At 41.3% G+C, this 17,390-nt stretch overlaps 1 protein-coding gene across 1 annotated transcript in view; it reads right to left on the reverse strand.

Annotated features, from left to right (window-relative positions):
• The window catches only part of atp11c (ATPase phospholipid transporting 11C (ATP11C blood group)), a 42,844-nt gene extending 25,850 nt beyond the window's left edge, over nucleotides 1-16,994 (reverse strand). The window contains exons 1-3 of the mRNA XM_087178071.1: nucleotides 16,464-16,994; nucleotides 3,039-3,158; nucleotides 1,496-1,585 (exon numbers count right to left, since the gene is read on the reverse strand). Coding sequence (XP_087034197.1) covers nucleotides 1,496-1,585; nucleotides 3,039-3,158; nucleotides 16,464-16,490 — 237 coding nt within the window. The 5' untranslated portion in view covers nucleotides 16,491-16,994. The remainder of the gene's footprint in view (nucleotides 1-1,495; nucleotides 1,586-3,038; nucleotides 3,159-16,463) is intronic.
• Nucleotides 16,995-17,390: the final 396 nt, after the last annotated feature.

The following is a 17,390-nucleotide window of genomic DNA, read 5'->3' on the forward strand; positions in this document are numbered from 1 at the left end:
GTATCGAAAAGTATCGAAATACATATTGGTATCGGTATCGAAACAGAAATTTGGTATCGTGACAACCCTACAACACGCTCAAAGTCCAGGTGCTAATAGCCCATAAAAAATCCTCATTAATTGGCTTACACATGATGTAACAAGGTTGCAAGATTTGAACTGTGAACAGCTTACTTACAATGAACACTTAACAATGTGCACATTAAATTTGAATATGTAACGCAAACTAGGTGGGATTACTGTATGTTTATGTTTAATCTTGAAGCATATTGAGCACACCACAGTACAGCCTAACTCTTGAAATGTATTTATACATATAGTGAATAGCTATTGATTATATCCTTCTGTCCTTCGCTTTATTATGAATATGTAAGTGTTACCATATATATATATATATACATATATATACATATATATATATATATATATATATATATACAGTGTTTCCTCTAGGATTTTTTTCAGCAGTGGGGGGCATGCTCTCGGGGGGGGTTTAACAACTCCCTGTCTAATGTTACTTGTCTAATAAGATTACATTAAAAGTGTGAGTAGTAACGTAACGCTAACAGCGTTATATAGTTTACACTCACATCACATCTGATTACAAGTGTGAACATTAAAATACTATTTTTTACCTAACATCATCATTTACGAGTCAGTAAAAGGCTTATGATGCTACCTGACTAGCGTCTTCTTCATCTGTTGTCTTTCTCTTCTTAGAGAAGTATCTGAACAAGCTCATCTGAAAATGCTGTCGGCAGTTAATACATAATGACGTGTAGATATTAGCTTAATGCTATCACTTCGTTTACCCAAGTTAGCGTCACTGAGTTGGCTAATAAGTCCACCTTTTCTCCGGTAATTCGCTGCCTTATTCCTCACAACTACACTTCTCTGACTCTCACCTGGTGCCTGACGTGACGTCACTTTCAAGGCCGCGCTCTCGCGAGTAATTAACTCCAACAGGATCCTCCAACCACCCCACTCCCTCCCCTCTCCTCCCCTCCCCCCGGTGTTGCACTCTTCATCACACAGGCTGTGCTGTGAAGGTGGAGAGATGTTGCGGTGGTGCATTTGCGACATTTAAAAAAAAAAAAAGAAAAGAAATTTGAAGGCGTGGCGGCTATGATTTAGCAGTGGCGGGCCGCCACTGCTCAATGAATGAGGAAACACTGATATATATATGTGTGTGTGTGTCTTTGTGTATATATAGATGACTTGATTCACTTATAACTTGTCATCATTTCCTACTTTAAAACATGTTTCTTGAAAAGCCATTGAAAACAGCAGAATTGCAAAATTTTAAGCAATCAATTGGACTTCATTAAAGAACTATGTCTGTCTCTTGAGAAATAAGCACACTGCTCAATCCTTCAAGGAAGTGTGGTAGCTCCGAAGTCACAGAAAAAACAGGCATCCATGAATTAATTCATTACAACGATAAACAAACTGTTATCTCTGTTTGGTTTGGAACACTGACAAAGGCTGTCCTTACCTGCACCAGGAAGATGATAAGGAAGTAGAAATTGGCAATTCTTCTAAATTGTTCAAACAGGTTCTTTGGTAGAAAGTTCCAAACTGTATACTGTGGGAGGGGGGTGAGAGAGAAAAACATGCATGTAAGTCACAGAAACAGGTATTACACTGTGTGGACTGATTTTTGCTGCTCTTTGCTGCATAATTTTAATAATTCCCCCATTCAGACCTGATGTTTTTCAGGCGAACTTAGGGAGGTTAAAGAAAGGCTTGGCAAAGGGAGAGAGATTAGAGGCATTCAATATTCAGACTCTTGCATACATGTATTCTGACTGAACTATGGAAGGGGAAGAGGAAAGGCAACTTCAATAACCTGGAGTCTCTGTTCCTCGTACTGCCTAGGGAGTCGGCCCTTGGGGGACCACAGGTATGCCATTGATTCAGATTAGCGATTTATCTTATTAATTTGGCAACCCTTGGATGCAAAACCAATGAACTTATCAGGCTGGTGACTGTTTCTGTGTGTTTTGTTCTTTTTTAGGTGGCTGTGGCTGCTGATACCATCAGGGCTGAAGCAACACTTTTATCTGCTTAAATCCCTGGGAGGCAGCTCAACGACACCTTGCTAGTAACTTTGTGCCACAAAACAAAGTACTAGGGTGAAAAACACAAATAATACATATGCATGCATGCACAGACACACACGCATTAACACAGAAACAGCATTAAGGCACTGTTTATGAAGGGGAATGTCTGCATGGGGAGAGCGTTGAAATGCAGAGGCAGCAGAATGGCCCATCTCATTTTGCCAGAGAGAAAAGAGAGTGAAAGTAATGAGAAAAGGGGGGTGGCAGTGGTGAGGGTGGCTGAGTGTGGTGGTGCAGTAGCAACAAGAGCAGGAGAGGAGAGGCGGAGATTGGTCATTGCAGAGTGCAAAAGCAACAGGATGATGGAGAGCAGAGGCATGGAGGAGCATAAACACTACAGCCGGGGTAATTAAAAACTGTTTACCCTGACATACTGGCAGGAGCCAATTGATTGGCCCATCCTCGCTGGGACCCTCTGCACCACTATAAATCCTACTGCCGTCCTACTTCCTTCTCCCCATCACTTTCACCCTTCATATCCAGAAGCCAGCCAGCCAGCACCTGCCTGAGCTGGCCGCTGACACAGGACTGAGGGGTGAGGTTTAGACAAGGATGGGGGGTGGGGGGTGGGCGGGTTATCAGAGCCATGGGGGAAAGGACTGAATTGCCCATCCTGCCAGTATATTAATAGCACCCATGTATTTCACTGCCACAGCCACTGCTCCCCTGACAGACAAATAATCGCCTTCCGTGTGGAGAGGCAGTGGGAGGAGGAATACAGAGAGGAAGACACAGGAATGCTCAGGACTGTTCAAGAGTTCATTTTGCATTCGAAGTGTTAGATAAGAAGAAAAATGCCTGGAGGCATTGAAACATGATACGCAGAGGAGCTGAGAAACAAACAGGTATAAGAATTTCATCTTGGTATATGGCTAGACTGGAGCCCTGGCATGTGCTTGTGAGTGTGCATCTTACCTTGGAGGATACAATCCTGTTATCACAGAACTTGGGTGGGATGATAGCCTCATTGGTGGAGCCTGACCGATGACCGACATAGATAGTCCTACTGTCAACTCTTCTCTCATCACCGCCGAGCTAGAGGAGAAAGCAGCAGAGGGGGGTGATAGATGGGAAGAGATAAAGATAAGTAAGAAAGGAGAGAGAGCAAATGTTAGTGATTCTGGGTGCTTCTCTCCACTTAAACAGAGACTAGATATTAGAGAACCGGTCCAGTCAAATCTAACAAAACAAAATGTGCATCATACAAGAAAAAAGAATTACTTGAAGGTAAGCCAAAAATTTGAACCACCATCAAATACACAATGATCACAAAGGATTTGTTTCCAGTCTTAGAAGGCCTGCATTCCACTCAGGTCAAGAATTAAAAGATTAGATTTTCTACTGTGGTGCAGAAAATTAAAAAGACTTGAAAAGCACTCTGCTGGAAAACTGTTGAGTACAAGCCAATAACTCAGAAAACAGACAAAGAAAAGTATGACAAGGGTCAGCGGGCCAAAATGGTGATTGTGCAGGGACAATAACTTAATTTCTTCTTCCCCAGGTGGTCACTCGTCAATGATAAACCAATAGTGAATGTGGGCAGCCAGGAGAAAAATGCTGTGCTCAGATTTATGGGTTGAGCTACGTTGTCGTGATGCAGATGGCAGGGTGATATGGAACACACAAACACACAAGGCTAATGTCTGAAAGAGGAAGAGACTTCAGCAACCAGATCAGGAGCCAAAGGCACAATGGATTCCCCTAAATATGTGGTGGCCTGAGCATTCCTCTTCCATAAAAGGTAGACGGGGTGAATCACAAAGCAAGCCAGGGAAGCTGGGTCATTGTCATAACTTTACATGAGCTCTCCTTAAGTAAATCCCAAAAACAATGGTATAAATGATGAAGAAAAAAGGAACTGAGGAAGATGAGACAAGAAATCTTAGTGATTAATTGTTTCCTTGTTCCTTCTTGAATTTAAAATGCGTTTTCTTCACTGTGTGGAAGTGACTGGGTTAATTAAATAATTGACGTAGCCTGAGGCTATAACTACACATCACCGCTTAGTTTTAAGTTAAGAGACATATGAATGTATGTCTCTACATTTAACATTCTTTTTAGGCTTTTGAAATGTTTAATTACATTTTTCTGTAAAAGGTTATCAAGCTACATTGTTGCAACTTTACAATAATAGTGGCAAAGAAATGAGATTTGCTATTATCTGGCTTTTTAATGAAGTCAATATCAATGCCAAGACTGATCTAGTATATGAGTTTAGTGCAGCAGTACCATGATGATTCACTGTCACTAAAGAAGAAGTTTATACATCCAAACTCACAACTGCACACAGACACACAAGTGTAGCCTAGAAAACTTGGCGTACACTGTTCAGTGGCCTGAATTTCTCTCCTGACATCCCAAACACAAGGAATCCTAACGCTTGGGCTGGACCACCACAAGGGCTGGTGGACCATGATAGCAACAAAGCCAGTATACTGGATCAGCCACAGCTGCTACATCTATATTTCTTATCCTCAAGCATGTTCCGTATCTCACAATGGATAAGGACTATTCCCACCTCTTTCAGGGGTAAACTAACAGATCAATCAATAAACATTCTTAAGATGTTACTGTACAAAATCAAGTGTATGTCCTCAGCTCTACCTGAGCTGACGAGATATCTTTCACGTGCGCACACACACACACACACACACACATATATATGTGTGTGTATATACGTTTGGTCCACAGTCCAAATGTATGCAAGTCTTTGTTTAATGTTCTGTTTTTGTGGTTAATAAGATTAGTTTAAACATGAAAAGTTACCCAAACTACCATTATATTACCAAATCTTTTCTCCTCCGATAGTCAAAATGTTATCGAAGTGAGGACCCTACCCAAAAGTTCTTAAATATAGTTGTGTTCTCAGCTCAAGTACAAGTTGTGCAGCTATTACTGTGTCTGTAAATTATTAAGGTTATGCAGGCAGGGGATCTGCTTTATCTAATATAAAGGCCAGCGACATTTTTGTTGAGGGGACACATAACCATGACCATCTGATCCTGGACAAGCCCAGGGAATGTGTGAATTACAGCCACCTGGACAGCAAGCTGCCCAAAGTCTGCTGCTGACAAGAGGTTAGATCAAAGAATAGCCTAAAACACTTGGAAACCTAATTTATATGCATGTGGGGACAAAAACAGATTACTAACTCCAGTTCCCATAATAATTTGCTTCTAATTAATGGTTAAATAACACAAAATAAAGGCCAAATTCCTTGCCTTAATTCTGAAATATTTACCATCATCTCTCTAGTCCAGACTAAAGAAGGGAGCCAACAGGCTTACATAATGCTCCCTTATGCATGAGCTGCTATGTTCACACCTCAGTATGGCTGTCAAATCTACCATCCCCTACCCACACGGCACACACTGACACTCCTTCAGCACGACCGGACGGACCTGGCTGCCAGAGGATGAAAGCAAGAGAGGGAAAGAGTGGGAGGAAGAAAGAATGTGAGAGAAAGGAAGTACAACAGGATCCAAGGACACAAACACATCCAGGTTTTTCTATTTCAAACACCAACCAGCCCCCAGGAGGAGTAGTAAGCCAAGAACACCCCCATGGACTACCATTGTTCATTTATTTGAATGCAGTGTGTCTGGAAATTATTCTTCCTCTGTGTACTCTGAAAAATGCCATTTACAAATGTAATAACAGCATTCCAGACACACAATACTGCAAACAACAATGTAGGACCAGAAAAAGCAATTATGTACAAAGGGCTGCGCAGACAAAACATAAAATGCAAGTAAGGAACAATTTACGAACCAAATTTGCATCGAGTCAAAGGACCTGCAAAGGGCTCTGGCTTGCACTTCAGAGTTACAGGTCAGACAGTCAACAGTATTCGGCTGGCTTCTACTAGTGCCAATTCACCTGTGCCCATCTCTTTAGGACTGATTATGCACAAGAGCCATGCTAATGCACAGTTTCAAGGTTGCAGGCCTATCAAATAAACAACCACTAATGTTCATGCAGATTAAGCCAACACTGTTCCTCAAAAGCCATACAACAACTTGCCTAAGCAAGCTCTGGGTGTCAGTGATGATTCTCAAAAAGAAATGTTGGCACTTACACACATAATCCATGCTGAAAATGAGATTCTATATAAAATGAGGACGTAGTCCATGCCCCAGGGTCTTAAAGATAAGAAAGGAACTATTGAATGGCCATTCATTTAGTGGCAGATTCACTGTAAAATATAATGAGGGTCAGACCATGGGGCCCACATCATTTTTGAGCAGTTACGTGATCGCAATGTACATCTCCAAAATAGTGAGCTAAAGGCCACATAAGAAATGTTAACGTAAGGAAAAATGGAACTGATTGCATTAGCTTTGCCTCATTGTCAAAGGTCAAACAAAGCCATTCAGTGCCAATGATGTTAGCAAGTAAAGCAAAAGTGGCCAAGAGTCAAGTGCCAGTGTGTCAATACTAAAGTAGCTTCATCCTTGATATAAAAGCATCAGCTTCAAAACCTGGATGGAGATCAATAAAGCAAACATCCAGTGCTCAATTGAGCAGAGATTTAATTGCTCAGTAAGAAATAAATGGTGCATTAGAGAATTGAGTGTGCCTGAAACTTTACATTAAATTATGCTCTAAATTAAGTTATGCACACATTGTGAAATGAGCACAGGCTGGGACAAGGGGGGAAAGGTGCTCCAGTGAGAGCGGGGAGAATGTAAGACTGCATTCAGCCACTGCCAAACTCCCAATGATGACACTGGTCTGATGACACTGTGTCCTGTCACACCATCTCACTATTCAGTAACTATCCTGCTTTGTCCCAATCTGCATGGTGTTATCTGGACAGGCACACTGGGTAACTAGAAAATTACAAGGCCCTGTACGCTGTAATTCAATCCATCACAGCAGTCATTTCCTGACAGTACAACCTTGGTGAACATTTTGAAATTGTAATTTTATATAATTCTTAAATGTAGCTGACACTCAGAGAGATGTCGAGTCATTTCTGGAGCTGTAGTCTGTGGTGTTGTATTGGACTGAATTATAGTTCCCTTATATATATAAACAAGGTCAACAAACAATTAGTACAAGTCTTACAGAAATTGAACATTTTAAGTTATGTAATACTTTTTGCAGGACTAAGGAATTCAGTTGCTTAACATTGTACAGGTGTTTGTAGTCACACAAAGTAAAACCGCATTATGTTTCGTTTCAGTTAACTTCTATTGTTCCATCTTCTTCCAGCGCACCATGAAGCACTGTCTTTCCTGGAAGGATAGTGTGTCATCTCAGCCTGAAAACCTGTCAGCACTTCTAATCTATGTAAGCTGGGCTGGGGAACATCCTCAGATGAGTGAGTGAGTACATGACTTCAACCACAGCGCAACCCAATCTGTCAAACATAATCATAGTTACCTCGACTACAGGCAATATGGGCATGGTGGAAGTTAAGTGAATATAATATGAACTAGGACTGCAACTAACAATTATTTTCATTATTATTTATTCAGCACTTTGTTTTTCTTGTTTATCCCATGTGAAATGTCAGAAGATAGTGGATATGTTCCAGAGCCAAATTGTTTCATTTCACAAATATTTCAGCAATAGCTCAATAAAACAGCAAATCTAGTTTCCTTTGACGCAGCCCTTCTTCACTGACATAAACATGTTGTCATTTACGGCTTGCAAGTCTGTCAGAGAGTATACAGTGAATGGTTATGGTTCTCGGGAACGCTCTGAACAGCAAAGTTTGTTCTGATGCTTGCATTTTTTTTTAGTTGTTAAGTTGCTAGCAAAGTTTATTTGAAGCTTGGCTCCAACAGCTTACATGTGCATCTCCAGACGAGGCATGTTTGGTTTAAGTTAATCTGACAAGCATCTCTAAACAAACAGCAAACAAAGATGATTCCATGATGTGCAGAAGAAAAAAGGCTAGTGACAGCAGGTGTGACGCCGGCACAGCCAGTATTATTTTCCCTGACGCAAATAGATTTTGTGGTCAAATAAAATCGATGCTGTAACTTTTCCTTACAAAAGTGCTGAAGCAAATTTAAAAAAAAAAGTAAGCCCAAAAGAATACAGGAGGTTAAGCTTTGTTCTGATCAGTCTGCTCTTATGGTTTTGTAACATATACAGAGGTAGAGGACAAAACACCAAGCTCAGTCAGTACAGAAAGCTTCAAAAAATCCCCTTAGAAAATCTACTTAAAACACATTTAATGAGGTGTGAGGGAACTGTGCGAAAAAGAAGAGTGCACTGGGGATCTATACTTGTACTTCTTTATGTCCTGCACATGTACTAATAACACTCTGCAGTGTGCTGAGAATGACAGATTCATTGTTAAGTTCATGTTCCCATTCGACCTTAGTATCCATTTCATGTAATTCTCTGAACAAAACCGACATTCAGTGTAATTTCTCATTCACTACTACATGAGAAGAGTGGACTCTGTGTGGAAGTGGCACAGTCCCTTATCATATTTAACTACATAACTGCAGCTTATCTACGCTATCGGCTTTATGATGTTGCTCTCAGTTTATGTGGATTCATCACAGGTCAACCTTATCTGACATTTAGTATAGTATCTATTAGCAGTTTTTCCTCACAGAAGCGAAACCATATGAGGAGAGCCCTAAAGGAATCTATGACATGTATCATGAGAATACTGGAATGAATAAATGTCAGAGCAAACGCCTAACCTCTAGTAAACCGCTTCAAGAAATGTTGATGACAACAGTAACAGCAACATAAAGTTGCCCTTATGGCAGGCTGAATAGAGTTGAGTGATGAATGTCTGAATGCAAGGGGAAAGTTGCACGCATTGAGTCAATGCTGTTAGTCACTGCAGTACTCTATCTGGCGCTCGCCTCTCTTTCATTCTCCCACTCTCTTTCTTGTCAGCCCACTTGCCTGTCCTCTCCCAGCATGCTCACTCCATCTCACTAATTGTAACTATCTCAGTTTTGATTACACATCCCAGTGCTCATTGCCTAAGCTGCAGAGAATTTACATAGGCTACAATATCTTTTGAAGAAAATATAGCACAAAGACACAATAGCATCAAACAAAATTGAATATTTGTTGCTACAATGTCTTTAAGAAGTATTCACATCTTTGTTGCATTCCCTGAGCGACAAGTGAGTTCTTAATGAAGCTATTTCACATGAGATATTTCAAGCAAAAGAAATACGTATTTAAGTGTAATGAATATTTGAGCAATCTTTTTTTTAAATAATTTTTCATTTAGTCTCATTTAAACAGCTTCTTCCACACAGTAACACCATATTATTTCAAAAATAATAATGTTGAAAATAATGCACACGATTATTCATACTACATCTTTCAGTTTGAATGACACTATTTGATATTATCTTTTCCAGCCATCTTAAGTCTTCCCTCTATATGTCTAAATATCTAGAAAATATCATTAACAGATCATTAGTACACAAAGTGGTCTTCATGTTTTGTTCATAAATTCAATATTTACATTACCCACTTAGCCTGATAAGTAAACTCCTTTCTTTAAAATGGCTGAAAAAATGTTATTAAAAAGGTGTTGCTGAAAAAGAGCAAGCAAGTAGGCCCAGACGAAGCTCACACACAGACAGTTTGACTTACTCTTAACACTGCTGTTACCAGACTTCCCTACTTCTGCAATTTCCACGTACTGTGTCACACTTTAAAAGAGCATGTAGACAGTTGAATGGATTGGCACAATTCTACACAGCTCAATGTACTGAAATTTTCTTAACAAATAGAGTATCTCTCTAAAAAAAAAATCCACATTAATATTCATTAACAACAGTATCACACAAAAAGGCTACCAAAACAAGGAAAAGCAGTCATTATTTCATAATGAAACTATAACAGGAGTTACCTCCATCATGGATTCACCAACACTTGGCCTATGGCATAGTCTACAGACCCCATATCACAGGCTACCCTCTCCTCTGTCCTCTCCTCCTCTGTTTGCACACAGTGATGAATAGCCCCACAGAGTGATAACAGTCCAACTTGAACTGAGGGCTGATCCTAAGGAGCTGTTGTGGATAGGCAAAGGCTCATTGTTCTACTAGCATCCCTGCAGCTGTACAAGACACAGAGTGTACTGTACCATGGGCTGGTACTGGCCTACATTACACTGGGTCCCTCGACAATGGGGAGGAGGGGAAAACTCATCTAGACCTCACACTGGGAGCTGCTTCTTCAATCATTTGGCTGCTTCAAAAAGCCACAGATACATGTGCTAAATACTTTTTGCAACACCCATTGTCTACTGACATCTTTTGAAATGTCTAACATCTGAAAATTGACACGAAATTCTGTGACTAGGTAATAAGTGGCCATGTGATGAAAGGAATCCCCCAAAACTGAAGAATGAACAGCTTATTGGTTTCTGTCAATGTGAATACAAACCAAGTAAATCTTTAATGGGAAAACTATGAGCACTGTGAAGAATCTACCATAGCTTGTATTTGACACCAGAGAACACGAAAAAAAAAAGTGGTGAAACAAAAAAAAAAATAGCTACAGACGTTATGACAGGAAATGCCTGAGCAAGTCACACAATGCTGACAAGAGGTCTGGGGTCATCCACATATCTGAGGCATGCTGTTCCTCAAAATAAAGCCTTACAAAGACTAAACAGAAGACACTAAAGTAGCCAAAACTTCACAAAACAGAGTTTTACATTCACAAGGCAAGTTATATTTTAACTGGTTTATAGTCTTAAAGCAGTAATTTATGGAGGTTTGGTTGTGGTTTTAAGATTACATGTTATAGCTCCTTCTCCAGCTTGAACTTTGTCCCCATAGTCACCATCCTCTAGGCAAATGACATTATTTTCTAGGCTTCTTAGGGAGAAAACCCCCACACTTTGTGTCTCAAGACCAGGAAAAGTGAGCACATTTTGAGCTGCAGCCTAGTCACACTTTAATCTATAATTAAAGAGAATTTAAAGTGGTGTAGCCATAAATGGAGTATGGTTTTTCCAGCCAAGTGCACATACTCCCTCTACTCTGTTTTTGTATGCGTGTGTGCGACAAATCACCAGATTCAGCTATTTAGATGAAGGTGCTTGATCCAGCTGCTTGTTCCATGGAGCATATGGGTTGTAACTTAACCAAATTGCACAACACAACAATTGCCTTCATCCCCCTCCACCATGTCTGGCAGAGAGCCATGCAATACCAACAAAAAGGCATTTCCAGTACACCCTATTGCTGACAAGATTTAAAAAATCTCCATCTCAGCTGATGTCATTATCTTTAATAATGTACCAGGCTACACTGGCTGTAATTGCTATTCAATTAATTATCCTTAGACACTGCATAGGAGGGCAACAAGACTAATGACAAAAATCAATGTGGCTCTTTCCTTCCTCTGCTCAGGGGGCATGTTTGATTTGAGTACAGGTTTTTTCACCAAGCATTTCCTCCCACTGAACTGTGACCACATTAAAAAGAGTAATTTTTCTCCTTGTGACTGAGCAGTACCGCCTGCTGCCTAGCTAGGAGTTTGCAGTGGAGATAATCATTGTAGGCTGTTGCTTAACCTAGGTGTTCATGCGAGCGCGCGTGGGTGGGGGCATGTTCGTATGTCTTTCAGTCTTCATTATATCCTCACGTGGACTTTGCTGTTCCTCTTCTGTGTGTCAGCGAGTACCCTATCATTTCAGGTGACAATGAAAAACTGGGATGACAAAACATCACAGATGCTGCCGTCTCTTCTCTTCCCTCTGTGCTCAGACACAGAGAGTGAGGCACAGACAAAAAAAAAAAAAAATCCCCCCCACACACATCTCAGCATTCTCTTCACATCTCACTGCGAATGCTCTGAGTAATGCTAGAGCTGGAGCATGGCAGACAAAATATCTGGGTGAGCCTTTATACATATATGGATGACAAGGATGCATTTTGAGTGCCACTAGCCTGGCAAGGATACATGGGTCAGGAATGGGAGGAGCGATGTGAGGAGAATTCAAAATAAATGAGGCAACCTAAATTATTTAGAGGTACAAACTGAGAATTCAACCTAGCTTTTAAAAGGAAGTGGAAAATTGCCACAAAAAGCCATCCATGGTCCCGCTGTATCCAGCCTAAACCGCCCACTCCAATGTTAACCACTACAGGAAGCCTGAGAGAGAGTGTCCATTAGGTGGAGAAAGAGATGGAGAGGTGCAAAGAGGCTACAGGTCCACCCCCTGGTTTCACTCCAGTTTCTCAGGTTTGAGTCACGCAGGACTTTCCAGACTCCCCGACTATATTTCATCCCCCCGCTATCCCACTGCCACGCTAAATATATTTATTATCCCGCTGTGTGTTGCAGATGAGCCCTTTTGGCTGGGTTGCCATTATTGGGCATAGTGCAGGAGACCAGACGGAGAGAGGAAGGAAGGAAAAGAAATCAGCGTAAGCAATTCTGTTCGCCAGCCAGTTCACGGTGCAAGACTAATGGCTGTAAAACTGAGCACAGCTCTAATCAATACGCATCTCTCCTAATCAAACAGGCCTGATAAATCAAATGGCCCTCCGTGCCTTGTATGGTGTGTGGCCTACAGATGTACCCTTACCCTAACTGCTCACCCAAGAGTGAAATCTCTGTTTGAGGACTCTTGTATCTCATTAGTTAACTCGAAAGGCTCCCAGTAGAGCACATACCTGGATCTTGTACAAACTCATAGATGTCAACGCCATAAATGCCTGATTTTTTACATCAGGATCCATACATTATTTTCTGAGAAATTGACAAAAATGTTGAAAAAAAGTCCCATCTTGTAATGTCAAGGACAGTGATTTAAAAAATTCCTGAATCCACCCCCTATAAACACATCTACACCAGAATTTCATGGGTTCTTTCCTGGCTCGTGCCCCATCGCACCACCAGCAAACAGACAGACATGGGTGAAAACATAACCTCTTTGGTTTAGGTAATAAAAAGCCCCAAATGTGCTTCCAACAGGTTCTACTTACTGGTCAGAGACTGCAAGACTGGCCTGAATGCAATACAGAAAACGCATTTGGAGCATTATGAAGTTAGGTAGATAATGCAGCAAAAATCACAAGGTACATTTGACATTACTGAGTGCTTATAATGCTGCATATTATACTCATTGACCCAATACTTCCAGGTCAGATGGAAGTACTAAAATGTAAAGCAGCAGGTAAAAAAAAAGTCCTTTTTTATTTTTGGGTTAGGATTAGGGTTACAGCAATTGCATCACTTGGGAAGAGTGATACCGGATAAAGTCTGAGAATATATTTGACCTTGTGTGTTTATGTTAACAAAATATGTATGTCCCTTAACGTGCAGAGGTGTGTGCTCTGTGTACATGTCAACTTTTCCTGCACTTAGTTGTGCTGGTGAGTTGGGGGCAGGTTTACACAGGTTTGTTTGCGCAAAGGGATGCTCTTAGCTGACCTGAGAAACAGGTTTGCAGTACCCTGAGGTTTCCAAATGCATTTGACATGCAATCCCTCAAACACCTCACGTACAACATTGCCTTCTGGGTAAGGGCCTGTTTACTAGTGCTTGGGTCACAATCAAGTAGGAACAGATCTGAGACTGGCAGGCCTGAGTGCATCAGCCGTCAGCAGGTAGGATAGACCGAAGATAGATACAGTGGAGAAAAACGGTGCGGGGGAAGCCCTACAGTTAAAGAGAGGACACTAGTGGAGCTGCAGCCTAAGCAGAGGCAAAAATATTTTAGACTTCACTACGCAGGCCATAAAACACAACTGAATTACTATGACAGGGAACCCCCACCTCCTTGGAATCCAATCTTCCCCTCAAAAGGTGTACTTCAAAGCTATAACAGGCCACACAAGAAACAAAACTCAAAACATCAAACATATTCTATGTTAGAGAAATAAACTGTTCAAATGTGACATCAGTAGAGTACTTATGAATCAGAATCTAAACTCTATAAGCTAGAATCCCTTTCCCATCATTTGATTAGAGCAAGTTTTCATATGGTATTTTCAAACATTTGTTACTGAAACAGAACACATTACAACCAACCTGGATTTTAGGGCTGAACAATTAATTGTTATATCATAGAAATTGCAATATGGCTATGTGCAATATCTGAATCGCAGGAGCTGCAATTTTTTGGATAAAGGTAAAATGTGTCACAACATATCCTACCATAAATGAAGCCCTGTGGTGCTACAGAGATGCACTGGCCTACAAATATTATTCCCCAGGTGTAAAAGAACTTGCTTGTTTGGTACAAGCCCCAGTTAAAATCACATCGTCAATATTTTTTAACATATAATATAATATAATTTTATTAGAGAAAACGCAGAGGTTACGCATTTCTCTGGTTGAGTGGTAAAATGTGTGTTTATTCTGACACAACCTACATACAACCTTATTTTCATTTTCTAGATCAAAATACTGCCAAGCCGCAGTTTTAAGAGATGTCATCCATCCTTCTTTCCACCTTGCAACACCTTTACAACATCTGGGCATTAGCGGGGGGCTTCCATCTGCCAGGGTTAGTTGCAGACATCTTAGATATAACACTTAACCTGCATTGTGCATTAATAAAATATTAAAATTTTATTTAACCAACTAGTATTTCTGGTGCCGACTAGTGAGGGTAGCAACATTTAACTGTTTAGTCGACTAATCGTGCAGATCTCTAATACTGAGGTGCTGCCTGGGTGATGCTGTTTCTATATGTCGGTACTGTTCTCCTTGCAGTCAAGGCAGGGGCTCCCACAATGAATACTATCAAATTTCCGCCAGGCTCCACCTCTCACACATCACACTGCTGCCTTCAAGGGCTTGAAAGAACATCAAAGGCAACCGTGTGATTTTGCATTCTTGTCAGAGCATTACAACCTCTGGAGATTCCCCCCTGATGAAAAGCCCAGCCCCACTCATTCCCTCAGCCATCTTTAATGATTTTCCAAAGACACACTCAGGGTTTAGTGGCACAGTGAATCATAGTGGGAGAGTCAAGTGAGATACATGAAGCCTCCTCTGTGCTTTTTGGTATGAGCAGTCACTCTCTCCCCCTCTCTATCTTTCTCCCTCTTCATGATGCACATGTACCTCCCATGGGCAAAGGGAGGGTGGTGTGAATCAGGAGGCAGAGAGCCAGAGCAGGAGATAACAGCACTGTGTGCATCAGTGACAGTGTGGCTGGCTGCTTCGCACAAAATATTATTTACAGCTCACACCGAGGAAAAATTACAGCAGCAATCCTCTCCAGAAGCAGGAAAATCAGCTGACCTGGCAACACTTAGAGAGAGACCAGGAGGAGGGTCAGGCACTATAATTATTATATTGCTTCTCCTTATTCACTGTCGGTATCTATACTGCTCAGATAGCCTGTGGGGGATTCAACTCACTGGTGACAACAGGTTACTGGTGCATAAGAGGATGATAAAGAGGCAGTAAAGGCAGTTTAGCATTTATAAACCTGGCCTTGCGGAGAGTAACTCCACTTTCAACTAGCTCACTCATGACTGATTAATGTATGAAGGGCAATGAAACCAATGGATGAACTTTAAAAGGGTAAGCATTAAATTGACCAATCGAGAAATATGATGGCAAAGCAGTTCGTGTTGGCAAAATACCAACTTCTTGTGCTGAACAAATCCAGTGGCTGGATATACAGCAACATTAGAGATTAAAACAACAGCAGCACAATTATAAACTGTTCTTATGCACCCCAATGAGAGTTGCAACTGATAATTATTTACATTAACAATTAATATGATGAGCATTATTGGCATTACTCAATTAACTGTTGAGTGTCGTCTAATGAAAATGCCCATCACAAGTTCTGAGAGCCCAAGGTGATGCCTTCAAATGTCCAGGCAACAGTCATTCCTTATGAAAGAATGAACTGGAAAGCAGCAAGTCCTCAACTTTAGAAGGCATTTGGGAGCCCAGAGAAACACAGCCAGAGACAGGTAGATTTGCTTTACAGGTGGCTGGCTGTGTTTACTGTCCATTTGATGAACTGTTGAAGAGGATGAGTTTACGTGGTTGAAAACAAGCATACAGTAAACAATACCGGCTGAAAGTGTGGTTTAATGACTCTGCATCTGTCGTGACTTCCTGGCTGGCAAGAACTTACCTAGTTAGCAGTTAGCTAACTGACTGTACACCAACAGCCATGAAGTGAGACAACAGCTGTTTCGTGTTGTCGGGCAGAGTGAAGTAACAGTTAGTCGTTAAGTGTCCGAGTTTCTCACGCATTTACAGCGAAAACTGCTTAAGGAAATGACTGTAAATTCCAGCCCACATTCTCTAAAGGCAGAATCACAGCAGTTAAAAACGCTAGCAAGAGTAGCTGTATGTCATAAGCTAACAGTGTGAGAATGTGTGTGTGTAGATGCCAGGCACACATACCAAACGGTTCAGTCTTCTCCGTAGCATCTTCTTTTAATCTTCTTTGATTTCGCAACACTGATGAACTCTTCTGATTCAACAGACGCCTCCAGGCTCTGCTTCAGCTTCTCGGGGGAATGACTTTACATGTATGTTAGTTAACCAGCTAGCTCCTTGGCTATCTATTCTCTACTCTAACGTTAGTTCTAGCTATATGGAATGCCGCAGCGACGCTACATCGTGTCCATTTTGTTTGATTTCGGTATCTTCGCACCATTCGCATTCTCTCCCCCCTGAATATTTTCCGCGTTGCGGTGTACTAGTCGCGCGTCCCTTTGCTCAAGGCTGAAACAGTCCCTGACATTTCGCTCTGCGCCCTGTTGCTGAGACTCGTACAAATCATTTGTCGCTCTCAAGTCTGCCTCCGCGTTGACTTGGAAACTGCGCACCGAAACCCCTTGAAACTTACTTCTCTTTTCAATGCCCGTGCACAGGTCCCCTCACCTCCCTGTCAGACAATTTACACTCCAGCAGCCAGCAGCGGCAGCGGCAGCGGCAACCCACAAACGTTCCCACGTTCACAAGCTCCACCCGGTGAAGGTGCGGCGGCTTTCGCTTACACTGTATTGTGGGTAATGTGGTCTAACTTAGAACTACAATTTTTCCTATTTTCCTGCATAAACGGTGGAGCATGACAGAGGTGGCAGTTTGTGACTGCACTTCAAGGATTATTGAGAATTGAATAGAAGCCTCGTATAAATTCATTCTCTGGGTAGAAGATGCAGAGGGGATTTTCCAGAATGACAGCCCACCCGGTACAATAGAACGATGGATAATAAGCTTTAGCTTGATATTATACAAATATCTCAACACAACCAGAAGATGCAGCTTTTGTTGAAAAATATACAACAGACAATGCTTATACTACTTAACAATATTATTAAAAAT

The sequence above is a fragment of the Seriola lalandi genome, unplaced genomic scaffold (genome assembly GCF_002814215.2).
Source record: "Seriola lalandi dorsalis isolate HSWRI2012SDOR001 ecotype SW California unplaced genomic scaffold, Sedor1 jcf7180002054673, whole genome shotgun sequence".
Taxonomy (NCBI): Eukaryota; Metazoa; Chordata; class Actinopteri; order Carangiformes; family Carangidae; genus Seriola; species Seriola lalandi.